Consider the following 14860-nt stretch of genomic DNA (forward strand, 5'->3'; position numbering starts at 1 on the left):
GCACTTACTGTAACCCATATATTTTTTAATATCTGGCCCCTGCATAACTGACTCACATCTGGAAACAGGACAGAAGCACCTAAATAATTTAGGTACCCTAAAAAAGCCAGTATACCTGGAGCTTGTGCATGAGGATTTTGAAATTATTGCCAAAGGTTTAATCCTCTTGTGAACGTAATTGGGTGGCTGGTGCACATGGCATTTGGCTGTGATCCTGTACACCCTAGCACCAGCTATTCACACCTTGTGGCACTGGCTATGACTGGCGGCACTTTGGCTTCCAGTTGAGTCCCTGCTTTGGCTGATCTACAGCATTCCTTCCCCAGATGATAAATTATGCAGGAGCTGTATTTCTCCTACTTCATTTTATGGCTTGATGTAAGGAACACAAGGAAGGAGAGCCAGGATGCCTCATTTTCAGCTTAAACTGCCGATTTTGACAAACCTCCAATCGAAAACAAACTGACCCACTACTTCCAGGCCACAAGTGACAACAGCAATCCAGAGTGATGCTCAGCATGTCAGCACATCAATACTACCTTTTCCTATGGCTGGACCAGGTCCAGTCCTGAAAATTCCTATTCTGGGGCCAAGGCTCCCAAAGGGTCTGTTAGAATGGGGCAACAGCAACACTTAATTAAGGCTGCAACAGTAAAGTGTTAAACCTTAATTGCTGAAAAAGATCTTAAAGGTTGGCAGAAAATGCAAGACGGAAATTCAGAGGGATGAATTATCTGGTTGTCAGGGTTGAGTGTTATCAAGGAGTGAAAAGAAAAGCAATGTGGCAAAAATGCTCTCTAAAAGAATTAGGATACTTCCACTTTGGAGCTTTTGTTAAAGAAATTATGTTCAAGGTCCTGGTACCACCCCTGGAAGTATCCAAGGCCAGGTTAGATGGGGCTTGGGGCAATTTGGTCTAGTGGAAAGTGTTCCCTGTCCACAGCAGGGGTGGATCTGGATGAATTTTAAGATCTCTTCCAATACAAACCATCCTGTGATTCTATAATACATGATGTAGATATATATGAAATATATAGATGATGATATTTAGATGTAGATACATACAGACATTTCCAATATCTTTTGTGTTCCTTGACTTTTCCATACTCAAACAAATCCAGGGTTTAAATTCACCTGCCACATTTCATCCCTTATCCCCAGGTCCTCACATTCTCAGATAAAACAGTTTCTCTTGATCTTTGAGATGTTTGTCTGAAGCTTACGTGTTTCCCGTTGCTATCAGCAGCTTGTTGTACTCCATCTTAAACCCATCCTTGAACACAGCTATCTTGCTCTTGACATCCACAGCCGCCACCTAAAATCATTCCTAAATAACGTTAAGGGAAGAAATCCCAGATTTTCACCGAGGTCCCAGCCCAATCAACTTGTCTGCCAGGTTTTAGTCCTCCATGTCAGTTTTAGTTAGTTAGCTGGTTGCTTTTAGTTAGTCTGTTAGTTTCAGCCCCTCCATGTCCACAGCTTGGCCAACCCACACCTTAAATATTCCTAGTTGCATTCTCACAAATCCTTGAAGGTCTTCCAATATAAATAAAATAATGGGGAGAAATATTTAAGCCATCATTGTCTGCACTGTTTGAAGGCTGATTATCCTTATCAGACGGCACCTGGCTCCCCAGATCCACATGAGGAATGGCAGGTAACACATCATGGTCACCACAGACAGCCACATCATGGTCACACCCAGAGTGCCCTTCCTCCCACAGGAGCATTGTGTTTTGAACACAGGAGCTGTGTTTTGAACAAGCACAGGCAACCTGCACTCCTGGGCAAAAAGAGGGGGGCTGGTGGAGACCCAACATTCATACAGCTGCATCCAGTGAGCCAAGGACATAGACAGTGGCCACATTCCCTAAATACAGCCCTTGCATACTAGCACTTGCCTTCAGGCACACACAGGACTCTCCTTACCTGCATTTCAGTCAGGACTTCAATGTCATAGGTGCAGAAGAACTCCTTGGGGCGCAGGGCAATCTGCTCAGGGTGGGAATCCATTGACTGCAAAAAAAAGCCATTTTTCTGTCAGCTGCTGGGGATTGAACAGGTGAGCAGAGAAATGGCTGCTACCAGCACAAGTAAGCACTTGCTGCATGGGTTAAGGGAATGGTTCTACAGGGCCGGAATGAAAGCCTGTTCAAGTAGGAGCTGTCACAAGAGGCTGGCCTGGGCTCTGGTGCCTTCTCTACTGGTTTGGCGTGGGGCTGGTGCTGAGCAGCTACGGAAAGATCACAGCAAGTGCTTCAGTGTGTCAGCAGACATAACTGCAACCCCTCCCAGTACACACAGGTTCACAGGAGCAAGAGAAAAGATTCATTTTACAACACAGGTGGTGAGGCCCTGGAACAGGTTGCCCAGGAAAGCTGTGGCTGCCACATCCCTGAAAGTGCTGGACTAGAGCAAGACCTGGTCTAGTAACAGGAGTAAAAACCACAGCAGGGGGAGTGGCACAGGATGACCATTAGAAGCCCCTTCCAACTCAAACCATTCTATGAGTATTTGGAAAACAGCCAGCTACCAGGGCAAATGGAAGCTAGAAGAGCAGTAAGAACAAGCAGCATCAACACACAAGGATTCACTTTCAAAAGCACCCAAGTTATGCTGCACAAGTTCCATCCAACGCTGAAGCAAGGGGGTGGGGCCCATTTCTGCACATCTTGAGCTGCAAAATAAAGGTTCATGCTTTTCTCAGCCTTCCCTGGTCACTGCAGTGAGATGTACATCTTTACACACAGTGTTGAGCCTGAGCTCATCTGTCCTCCTGACTCTGTGGACACAAGCTCAGACTCAGGCTGAGAACAAGCTGAGCATCGAGTGGCCAAGTTGGGTGTGCAGGACCCTGCCCGTGTGCCCCTCTCTGCCTGCAGCGTGGCAGAACAGGCAGGGATGCCATGGTCAAGCCCTGCTAGAGATCACACAGTGCCAGCAGCATCATCCACTCATGCCACACAGGGATGGTGTTTGGGCTTGACCCAGGAGGGACAGGGGATGCAGGAATCAAGGGCTTTCCTATTCGCCCGTGGAGATGGATGTGCAAGATCCTTCCCCCTGGAGGCAGCCTGGTCAGGGGCTGGAACAAGCCCAACAAGAACAAGACCTCACTCTGACTTCAGACAACGCTCTGCTCAGGAGAGACTGCTGTCACACGACTTGGGGCAGGGTCATACAGGTTTTACTGCAAATTCTTTGAATACTCCACATTTACAGAGAGAAACACCTGACCCCTCTGCGACAGTGTGCAGGAAGGGCAAAGCACAACAGTACACAACCACCATGCCTTTTGCTGCTGCTTGGTGCTCTGGGGACAGTAACAGAGATGTGGCAACACACAGGTCATGGTCCAAAGGAGACAAAGGGAAACAGCTCAGGAGGACCTGGGGACACACTGATAACAGGCATTCAGCAGGGCAGAGGAAGGGCACTGCTGCAGTTTCAGGGAGCAAGAGCTCTGCTGCTTACAGTGGTACTCCTCCAGTAGCTTGTACAGGTGTAGTTCCACACACAACAGGATTAAGAAAAATTCCATTTTTCCTACCCTCTTCCCAAAAATTCTGCCTTCTCTTCCATGGGCTTTGTGTACCTTTCAAAAGCAACTACAGCCAGAGGTGCTCAGTGGAGGATTTAACAAAGCATGTACAACATCTCTGCTGTGTGGAATGTTCTTACTATTTAACAGCGAGAAGAAGAGCCAGTCTAAGACTCAACCATGGGGATGAGTGTGTGAGAGTGCTGTCTGGCTGGGAGAGGGACTCTCAGATTCTCCCAGCTGCTCAGCACAACCCCTGTGATGCCTGGATGCAGGTCGCAGGCAGCTGCTCTTCACCCCAGGCAGGACTCACAGAAGCACAGAAATGGCCTGAATGCTCCCAAAAAGCCATATGCATGTTTGCCTGTCTTTGAAAATCCCTTTTTTTGGATGCTGGAAGATGGTATGATTGTAGTAGTCCCCATGGGTAAGCATTCCTGCCATGAGGATGAACACATAGTTCACCTTATGTTATCTTCAGGCTCCGAGGTCAAATGCTGCTGTCCAACTTGAGCTGCTGCCTGACATCAAAGAAGGCTCAGGAATGAGCAGCAAAACAATCTGATTAAAGACCATCCTGTATCTATAAACTGGAATGCAAAATGTGATGTGTGTCAGAAAAAACAACCTTTGCACTTCCATCAAGTTATCAAGCTGTGATGACAGCTGAGAATCATCATAATTATGGCACAGAGCATCCCTGGGCAGCAAGAAACAGACACTAATAAAAACTCTGGTAGACAACACCATTTTTCCACATGCTCCATTTCATTGCCTTAAATATTTTTCATCCAGAAACACTTTAAGAAGTCGCATCCAGGTACAAGTTGGCTAAGAGAGCTACCACCTCATCCATGGAAGAATCACAGAATGATTTGGGTTGCAAGGGACTAAAGGCTCATCTCATTTCAATTTGCAGGGATATCTTCCACAAGATCAGATTGCTCCAAACCCCAATGTCCAGCATGGTCTTGAACACTTCTAGGGATCCAGAGGCAGCCACAGCTGCTCTGGGCAACCTGTGCCAGGGCCTGCCCACCCACACAAGGAAGAATACCTTTGTTTTTCTGTTGGAGTAATCTTAATTCAGCTTGAACAACTCCTTTTTTGTGTTTCATATTTCAGTCACAAAGAGGGAAGAAAATTCAAGGGAAAGAGAGACTAATAAAGAGACTAATGAAACAGAACCTTGCCGCTGCAATGAATAGTAGTGGGGAAAGGCCCTAGAGCAAATTTTAAAATTGGGGAGCAAATTTTATAACTGGGGAACTGTGGCATATCCAGAGTGATACAAACCTTACTGAGCTTTGGTCTGTCATAGGGCAAGTGTCTGTCCATGGTGCACATCACAATCCGGTCAGAGAAACCCTCCTGGCGCAAGGTCTCTGCACAGACCAGCCCAGCTGCCCCTGAGGGAGAAGAAGACCAGTGACACCCATGTGTGTGTGGCCCTGAGAGGTCTGTGCTGCTACACCCGCTGGGGCTGACTCCCAAACCCAAAACCACAACATCCAGCATCCTTGGCCTCACCTCACAGCAGCCCTAACACTAACCCTAACTGTAACCCTAACCCACAACTTAAACCTAACCCTAACCCTTACCCTTACCCAAAGTCGAAGTCTAACCCTACACCTAACCCCAAACCCAACCCTAACCCTAACCCTAGCCCTAACCTCACAGCCTCTCCTAACTCAAACAGCTCTCACGGGAAGCCAGTTGGAGCAGATGCATGAGGCAGCAGAAGGGATGTTCTGTCTATGGACCATGACATTAATCCTCTTGTCTGTCCCTAAACTGTCACAAGCACACAAAGAGCACACCTGAGGAGTGTTGCTAAAGCCTACAAACTCCGACAAACTCCAAGCCATAAGCAGCCACTTAGAACCTTAGACTTCTCTAGTCAGAGAAGGGTCTGCACACCTTGCTCCTGGTGAATTTATGGCCAAGCACAGAGAGTAGGAAGTCCTCCCCCCTCCATGGACAAGGTGTTGGTTGTGTGACTCACTGCAGACCATTCTCCATCTATTTCTTCAAGGGTTTTTTTTGTTCACTTGTTTCAATCACAGAAAAAACCTCATTAAATCAAACAAAAAGCCTTGGGACATCTGTCCCACTGCAGTCAGGCAGCCTGGCTGGCACATCCCTTTTTCCCTGACTGAACTGGTGAGACTGGAGAGCTCAGGTGAGAAGTCCGGAGTCTCTTCTCAGCCAAGGAAGCCTCACTCCATGATAAGTGTTTTTAGGGCCACAAATTCTGTAACACAATCAAGAGAAGATGGACCTGGACCATATGGTTTGGTCCATCAACAAGACACTCCCACTGATGGAGCTGGGGGACAGTGGAAGAAGAGACAGGCAGGTGGACATCCTGTGGATGCTGCCAGGAGCATCCTGAGCCAGAGCTGATGCTGTGCTGATGCCAGGATGAGCCTCACATGAGCAAGGGACTGCAGTCAATTGCTCTCAGCTCTGCTGCACGGCTGGACTGGAGTCTTTCCCCAATACTTTCCCACAAATACAGCTTTGAAATCTCCTTTGGTGTCCGCCACAATAGACTCTGGTCTTTACCAGACCTGCAAATTTATCTGGTAAAGCCTGAGAAAGTTTCCTTAGCCATGGCTGATGTTGTCTGTGGAGTGACCTTGCTGAGGATTGTGACAACTGTCCAGACCTGCCGCACACCAGGACATTCCAGCTGACCTCAGGGAGCAGTATGTCCCACCCTGGCATCCAGTCAACAATCAGCAAGGGCACAAAGAAGGGAAAAATGTCACCCAGCAACATGGGAAAAGCCAGTCAAGCTGGTTTTCCCCTCTGCTCAGACGGTGAGATGCATCTTAGGTGATCCCAATTTGATGATCCAATATTCAGCTTGGATCTGGTGACCTCAAGACTCAAGTGAGAACAACCCATGTGCCAGGAGCAAATGTTTCCTCCCAGACCCAGGAACAGAAGCTCCTGTCCTCCTCCCACCCTTCATTTCACCCCCACACGGCCCAGCCTTGGCACCCAACCCATTCCAAAATTTGGCAGAGACGCTTCAGCTCATCCAACACAGAAATGGAGCTGGGGGAAGGGGAAGGGGAAGGGGAAGGGAAGGGAAGGGAAGGGGAAAGGGGAAGGGAAGGGAAGGGGAAGGGGAAGGGGAAGGGGAAGGGGAAGGGGAAGGGAAGGGAAGGGGAAGGGAAGGGAAGGGAAGGGAAGGGAAGGGAAGGGAAGGGAAGGGAAGGGAAGGGAAGGAAGAAGGGAAGGGAAGGGAAGGGAAGGGAAGGGAAGGGAAGGGAAGGGAAGGGAAGGGAAGGGAAGGGAAGGGAAGGGAAGGGAAGGGAAGGGAAGGGAAGGGAAGGGAAGGGAAGGGAAGGGAAGGGAAAATTTGGCAGCTTTGCTGGTTTTGGCAATCTATTTTTGGGATCTGACATTTGCTGGCAAAGTGGAAGAACTTTTATCTTCAGAGAAGCATCTTGAGGTGAGAACTTTGGAGGTGCAATGGGATGAGATGGTGATGTGCAAGGTCCAAGAGAAAAAGGTGTATCAACACCACAGGGACCTGAAAAGACTTTACACTCATCATCTGTGGAAATCAGGGGTTGCTAATGTAACTGGGAAGGGAGTAGCAGGAAGAGAATTCAGGGTTCACTCCAAAGCATGGCAACAGGGAACTGTAAAGCTCCACAGACTGGACCACAGGGCATGTTTGGATCACTAACATGTAGTACAAAAAAGTTCAGGATGACTTTCTGGTGTGACGCTTTGCACAGGGAGAAATGCAAGAGGGGTGATGGTTAGAGGGTGCAGGGTACACAGACACCCCCTCCATGCATCCCTGCCTGGGAGGGGACACAGAGTGACCCCAGAATGTGCCACCCTTACCTGCACCAATGATCAGCACATTGGTGCTGCTCAGGTTGTAGTTGCTCAAGGAGATGCACTTTGCCATCATCTTTGTCCTCCTCTGTGTCTGAAGAGCCTGTGTCACCACCAAAAAAAAAAAGAAAAGTAATTATCTTTACTCAGTGTTACCCTGGGCAGGCAGGCAGGGATGGAGACAACTGCAGCAGTGTCACAAACCAGCCTGGATAGGAAGGGAACAACACCCTTGTACTGAACAAGGACTCCAAACCCCTGCTCATGCAAATACCATTCCAATGTCCAGTGCACTGCCCCTTACGAGGTACAAAAGTAAAACAAATCCATCATCTTCTGCAAAGGCATGCAACTACTCAGAGCTGGGGTGGTGGTGGGGCAATAGAAAAAGCAGGTGTCCTTGTGCAATTCTGCACCAAAGGTGAGACAAAAATGAAGAAACACTGTCAGGAATTTTATCCTGAACCTGAGCACAGCTTGTGAACCTGATATCCAAAGCTGATGGACTTGTCCAACCCACCAGAGCACAGGCATGGACCTGTGCCAGGGCAGCCCTGCTGCACAGACCCCCTGTTCCCAGACATTAGAGGCCAAAATCTGCTCCTGATGGAGCAATGAGACTCAGTTTCCCCTCACCACACCCCCAAATCAGCTGGAGTTGAAGTGCTGCCGTTCAGGTGACATCTCTGGATCTAACCCAAGTGCTCTAAGGGCCCACTGGGGCTCTGAGCCACTGGATTTGCACACGTGGACATACAACCATGCATCAAAAGAAGGCTTTTCATGGAAAGAAAGATGGCAGTGGGCTGAGTGGGCTTTATTCTGCGTTCCATTAGGGCGGGAGAGCCCCTTCTACCCCTGCATCAGGTTCCTCTCCAGCAGGAGCTGAGGTGTGGGCTCAGGAGGAAGCACAAGTGGTCCCTACCATTACCATGCCAAAAGGCTGGAAGCTCTTCCCATGGGCCTGCTAAATTAAAAATTGCTCTGAGCTTAAGGAAACATAGAACAAGTGCAGGATAAACACCTGTAAGGCCTGAGAGTGTGGAGAGTCCAGGCCAGGGACGCTGGGTGCAAGGGGGACCCAACATCTCTCCATAAATTGGATACTCACATATTACTCTGCCCAGACCAGAGGATCAAAGAGAAGCATCCCCCCCCCCCGCCCCATGCACATACAGCAAAACATGAAAGCATTTGCCTTGATTTTTGGATGTCAGTGGCCCCTCACCTGCTTGCTTGCTCGGATGTATACCTTCTCCTTCTCAATCTTCACCTGAGGGTGACAGAACAGTGCTGGTTTGCAGAGCAGCAAGGGTTCCCTCAGGGCAACAGCTAAGGAGCAAGGGGTGATGGCACAAGTTCACCTGCAGGAGCAGCTCAGGCCATGGCAGGGCTCATCCCAGCTCGAGGCTGTGGGATCTCCTGCCTCGGATCAACCCCACACCAATGCTCAGTGTCCAAATCTTACACATGGTTTCTCATTCCCATCCCACTCCTGCTCCAGAGACCTCCCAGACTGGGCACTCCCAGGTTCCCAGGAGGTACCTGATGCCTATGGGTGGGTGCAAGGGAGCTTCAGGGAGGAAGAAGCTGCCCTCCACTGGTGACACCAGCACATCCTTGGAAAATATTTGCTCCATGCCATACAGAACGTTGCTTATCCCAATTAAAAGAGTCATTTTGTGGGTGACATGGAACTGAGTGGTGTGGTTGATGCTCTAGAGGGAAGGGATCCATGCAGAGGAATGTGGCCAGGCTGGAGAAGTGACCACATGGGAATATTATAAGGTTTCAATAAGGGCAAATGCAAGCTGCTGCAGCTGGATGTGAGCAATTTGCCTTACCTGTCAAGGCTGAGGGATGCAGGAATCGAGAGCAGCCCAGAGGCAGACTGTGATTGTTCACATGGAGAAGAGAAGGCTCCAAGAGGACCTCAGAGCCCCTTCCAGGGCCTAAAGGGGCTCCAAGGGAGGAGGAGAAGGACTTTGGACAAGTGGCTGCAGTGACAGCACAAGGGGGAATGGCTCCCACTGCCAGAGGGCAGGGATGGATGGGATATTGGGCAGGAATTGTTCTCTATGAGGGTGGGGAAGCCCTGGCACAGGGTGCCCAGAGCAGCTGTGGCTGCCCCACTCCTGGAGGTGTTGCAGACCAGGCTGTAGTGGGCTTGGAGCAGCCTGGGACAGTGGAAGGTGTCCAAGTGATAGAATGAGATAAGCCTTAAGGTCCCTTCCAACCCAGACCATTCCATGATTCTATTGTTTCTTCTGCTGCAAGGACAAGGATCTCACCTGGAACCTGGGTAAACTATCCAAGCCAGGGAAGTCCTCAATGTCACCGGTGCCGATGTTGAAGCAAGCTCCATGCCAGGGACAGCGGACTCTTCCTTTGGACAAAACCCCTGCAGGGAACAGGGCAGAACAGGGTTGATGCTGCCCTGCAGCTGCCTCCCCTCCTGTGAGATGCACCTCTCCTACAGGATATGTGACAGCTGATGTGAAACTGGATGGGCAACAATGGAGTTTTCTCAGCATGCACATGTTTGGGACCAGCTGGGATCCTCTATGAGCAATCCCTTCTAAAATGCCCTGGATGGCAGGGCCCTCCAGTAGCTCTGGGCGCAGTTCCAAAGCTGTTTGCTCTGGGGTATAACTTCACTTTCCAGCCAGGATGAGGCTGCCATCCCCAGACTCTCACGGTCATTCTTAAAAGCCCCACTATTACCCAAAACGAGTGGTGCCTCAAGCAGAGCATCATTGATTTAGAGTACACGTTTCAGAGCAGACCCTGGCACAGCAAGGCATCTGCACACACTGGGACGCACAGGCATGCCCAAAGCCATGTGCTCATTTCTCTAGGTGTTGGTTCAGAGGCTGCTTCCTTGGATTTCAGATTTCCCTGCTACAGTGCCAGGGCAGGGAATAGGCGACCATGCAGCCATGGAGTGGTCTTGAGCTTGTGTCTCTGCTTGCTGAGGCACGGCACTGACACATCTCATCACCACCATGGCTGGGGCACAGGGGCAGCCCCCCTGTACCTGCAGCTGCAGTAGATACCCAGAGGGATCCCTGTGTGACAGCCAGTGTGAGGAATGCACCACAGGTCTCTCAAAGGGCACTGAGCTCTCACCTCCAGGGCACTGTGGGGCTCCTCTGCCCTGCCCAGCAAGAGGCTCATCCCAGGGTAGGGGGCTGAGAGCATGGCTGCTACATCCAGCACATCCAGAAGACACTCAGTGTGTTCCCCAGGATCACAGCTCCATCAAAGCGCCCTCCCACCCCCAGTTTTGGTGATGTATGTCAGCACACAGACTGCTGCCATTGCTTAGGCTTGGGGCAGAGACCTGCCTGAAGCCTGTGCTTAGAAAGTGCCAGGATGCATATTTTTAGATGCCAAGATGGGAAACCACTCTACCTCATCCCACTTCAGTCAATAACATGAGCAATACTCTTTTTGCTACTGAAAGGATCCCATCAGCCCAAAGAGTGTCCTCTTTCCCCTCAACGAGAAGAAGCCCCAGCCCTGTGATCAGCAGTGGCAGCTGCAAACCAGAGCTGGCAAAGTGCTCTGGGGAGTTTGTGCAACTGCAACTTGCTCCCATGCCTTCCCCAGCCAGAAGATGCCCCAGTGATGCTGAGTGTGCACTGCAGTGCTGCTGCATGCTGTGCAGCACATCAGGGGGCTGTCCTTTGTCCTGTGATGCCTTTGGTTGCTCTCCAGGACAGGATGCAGACTGACCTTTGACCAGCGGAGCCCCATAGTGGGGACATTTGTGTCCCACGGCGTGGAACTCCCCACTCTCCTTGATGAGCAGAGCCTTCCCACAGCCCAGGTCCACTTCCCGCATCCTGGACAGGAGGAATATGGAAACAGATGGCACAGCATCCACCTCACAGCAGATGCCACCACTCCCCCCTACAATCCAGCCCCAGTCCCACCAGGCTCCCCTCCTCCTTCAACCTGCTCATTACTGGCTTCAGGTGACCACAGATGTAGGTCATTCCTTGTCACCAAGCCGGCTTTGGAGGTGGCTCTGCTGTCCCACACTGGGGCACATCCAAGCTGGGCCATTCAGTGGCAGCATCTAATTTATCCATCACTGTGCCAAGAGGCAGCTCAAAACACCTCCCCAGCTGCTGGGGGAGCTGGCAGTGGGAGCAAGAAACCAAACTTATTTTACTGGGACATCAGCTCCCCTCCTGGCCCCAGCAGCTCAGCCGGCCCCTGCCAGACTTGGGTTAGTTTTTCAAACCAAACACAACATCTCCCAGAGCTGAAAACAAGGAGAGGTGACTCTGAACTTTGGGGTCTACCTCCCACACCTCAGGGTTTTTGCTCTGGTCCTGGCCAGTCACAGGGTCACTTTTCCTGATAAATCCCTCAGGACAGCAGGCTCCTGTGTGTGACCTTCTTGATGTTCTCCTCAGCTGCTTTTGCAGAGTGGAGCTCACACAGTGACCTCCCAGCAGCACCAGGTTCCTGGCCCCAGCTCTGCTGGGTTCAGCTCAGCTCTGCAGAGGAGCCAGCAAACCTTCAAGCCATTCCTATGGAGGGGTTCAGGTTTTCTTTGAAACCTCACAGTTGCTCACAGAACAAGGAGGAACATTCTTAAACAAAAAGGGATCAGTTTAGACTACATATAAGAAAGAAGTTTTTATAATGTGAGTAGCAGGATGCTCTGCCTGGAATAGGGTAAGACAAATCAAACAACACCCAGTTTTGCAAAACCGTGAGTGGTGAACTGAGAGGGGGTGTCACACTGCTTTTGGTCTTGAATTATGCTAAATCCAGTCTGACTTATCAACCCCAAAGTTAATCATTCTGATAGCAAGAGGAAGATGGGGCAGATAGGGTGAATTATCCTTACCTTAAAATGCTAAGCTGGAAAAGCTGGCCTGCAGATATCTGACTGGCAATCACTTTTTACTCTATAAGTCCTGCCCCTTACAAACGGCAGGTTCTTCTAACATATCCTTCTTGGAGTGTGTGTGGAGATTCCTTCCTGGGGTGGGGACACCCTTCAAGGTCACTCCTCAAGAGTGAGCAAAGGAGATTTGCCCACACTTGGTCTGGGTGAGTGACATCAATCTCTATTTCATAATCATGGGCTTTTCCAGCTTTAATAAAATTACTTTCATATACTCTGTTCTACTCTACTATTAGTTTTAGCTTTTATCCTGTATAGTACATAATTCTGATTAAGATATTTTTGTCTAATCGTTTATCATAATAAATAATTTCTTTTTATACAAATATATCTGGTTTGCTATCCCTATCCCTGCAGAACAAAGTTGTACAAAGGTTCAGTCACACCTTTGTAATTCCTTAGACTTAAACTGTTGGCAATGAGGGTTAGGATTGGATCCAGCCGCACCAAGGCTTCTCTTAGAGAAGGAGTTTGGAAAGGCAGGGAGTCCTTTCTGCACCTCATGACTCAACAACATCTTCTCTCACAAACTTTGTCTGAAATTCCCACTCCACCTGTGACAAATTGACATAGTCAGCAGGATGGCAAATAATCTTGGGAAAGAGACAAAAGGCTTAACAGAATATGGGAGCAGAGGACACACACTGACACTGAAAATCCTTGGTCAGTGAACAATTGGTATGAGTGGGAAAGGATACAAGAGAATTAAATAAAAAAGGGATCACTGGAGGACAAAAAAGGAAGAGGTATCATGTGCCATGTAGTGAGATTATACTTAAAGGCTGCATGGCAATGGAGAGAACAAATCATAAAAGAAACTAATAATCTGAAAGAGGAAATGAAAGACAGAAAACATGTACAACTGTCTTTACAGTTATCAAAATGACCAATTAAAGAAACAGCTAAAAGAATTCAAGGAAAAGACAAAAGCCTTGGAAGAAAAATTAGAACAGATATTATAAAAAGCCCCCAGTGCTGAAAAAATGTGAAAATTAATAGTATCACTTGAGGATTGGGATGGTGATTTTTGGGAAAGCCCTGATGAAAATGCTGATGAGGGAGAATGGAGCTCTGATTAAATAATTGAATGTTCACTTCCTAGAGAGGAAGAGGTTCCAGATTTTAAAATGGAATACATAATTAAGACCAAAGTGTCCAAACAACCCCAAGGAGGCCAGAGGAGGAACACGGACAGAACTTATAGCCTGGGACCCCCTGCAACTAGCAAATCTACAGGAAAAACATGGAAGAAAACCAGGGGAGTCAGAAACCAAGTATTTGTGGAGAGTGAGTCTCTGAGGAAGCTAGAATGTTGCTGAATGGAACTCAAGCTAAGAGATACTGGGGAATCTTATTAAATCTTGGACCTGAGCTTGCCAATCAACCCTATTCAATAACCAGTGAGGCTGCAATTGGGCAGGAGCAATAAATGTTATGAGAAGAGGAGATACAGCTTCCATACCCACATAGTCATCTAATGAAATCTCTGCTGCTGTTACAAAGGCAGCTTTTATGTGATAACAGAAACACCCCAATCTCCACAGAGGTGGCTCCTAATAAAGACTTCTATTGAGAGGTGCCCCTGCAATGATAAAAGTTTATTTAGTGGGGCGAAGAGATGAAATAAGAACAGATGCAATGCATAATGAAGGCGGTTATCCCCACATGGGCAAAATTCTTGCATGGCTTCGGAACCAGACAAGGAAAATGGGCTAGGAAAGCCATTCTGGAGAACAAACTCAGGCTATTGAGAGAAGCCTAAAAACTTAAATGCAGATACCTCCAGAATGCTGGGTGAAGACTTTTAAACATACCCTACCTTGAGAGAAACAGAAGATCAAAACTGTGCTTACTTCTGGGAAGAGCAAAAAGGAGGTGTGGATGGCAGTGATCCTAGGAGTCCCCTGCGATGCCCTCAGGGGACAGTCCAATGCAAGATAGCAGATTTAGTCAAAGTGGTGAAGGATGGGGAGAACACAAGTAATGGAAAGCCTCCACAGGAAACCCTCCTCAGTCCTTCTGAGTTAACAGAAACACAAAAGGAAAAAAATACCACTGGGTGAACTTTGGGCCTTCTCACCCAGCTCATTAGGACCTATCAATGATCTGATAAGGATGGGCCCCATATCTACTTACCAATAGGACCTAGAAAACAGTATTTGAATTTTTTAATTACTACAGGAGCCCAAATATCTTCAATCACCCCCACAGATGCTGAAAAAATAAATTTAAGCTTTAAAAAAGGAGAGTCCATCTAACAGGATTCAAAGGACAAAGTATTATATATTCCACTGTCAAAGTCTGTTTATGGCTAGCTGAGGAAAAACAAATCACCTCACACACATTTGCAATCACAAATCATGAAGAAAACATTTTAGGATATGGTGCTCTCAAAAGAAATTTGGCAATTGTACAACAGAAATGTATGGTCATCCTGACCCACAAAAACTGCGTATAATAAATTTTCTGGAAAAAAAAGAAAATTAATCTATTAAAAATTTAGAACTAATATTTAGGACACATACCCC

At 48.3% G+C, this 14860-nt stretch overlaps 1 protein-coding gene across 4 annotated transcripts in view; it reads right to left on the reverse strand.

Moving 5' to 3' along the window:
- Positions 1-14860, reverse strand: part of AIFM3 (apoptosis inducing factor mitochondria associated 3) — a 66677-nt gene that overhangs the window by 12912 nt on the left and 38905 nt on the right. For all 4 annotated transcript variants that reach the window (XM_064726832.1, XM_064726831.1, XM_064726830.1 and 1 more), the window contains exons 4-10: positions 11144-11253; positions 9697-9806; positions 8634-8678; positions 7412-7508; positions 4838-4950; positions 1930-2016; positions 1224-1315 (exon numbers count right to left, since the gene is read on the reverse strand). In XM_064726832.1, the coding sequence (XP_064582902.1) occupies positions 1224-1315; positions 1930-2016; positions 4838-4950; positions 7412-7508; positions 8634-8678; positions 9697-9806; positions 11144-11253 (654 nt within the window). The remainder of the gene's footprint in view (positions 1-1223; positions 1316-1929; positions 2017-4837; positions 4951-7411; positions 7509-8633; positions 8679-9696; positions 9807-11143; positions 11254-14860) is intronic.

Source organism: Zonotrichia leucophrys, chromosome 15, assembly GCF_028769735.1.
Source record: "Zonotrichia leucophrys gambelii isolate GWCS_2022_RI chromosome 15, RI_Zleu_2.0, whole genome shotgun sequence".
NCBI lineage: Eukaryota > Metazoa > Chordata > Aves > Passeriformes > Passerellidae > Zonotrichia > Zonotrichia leucophrys.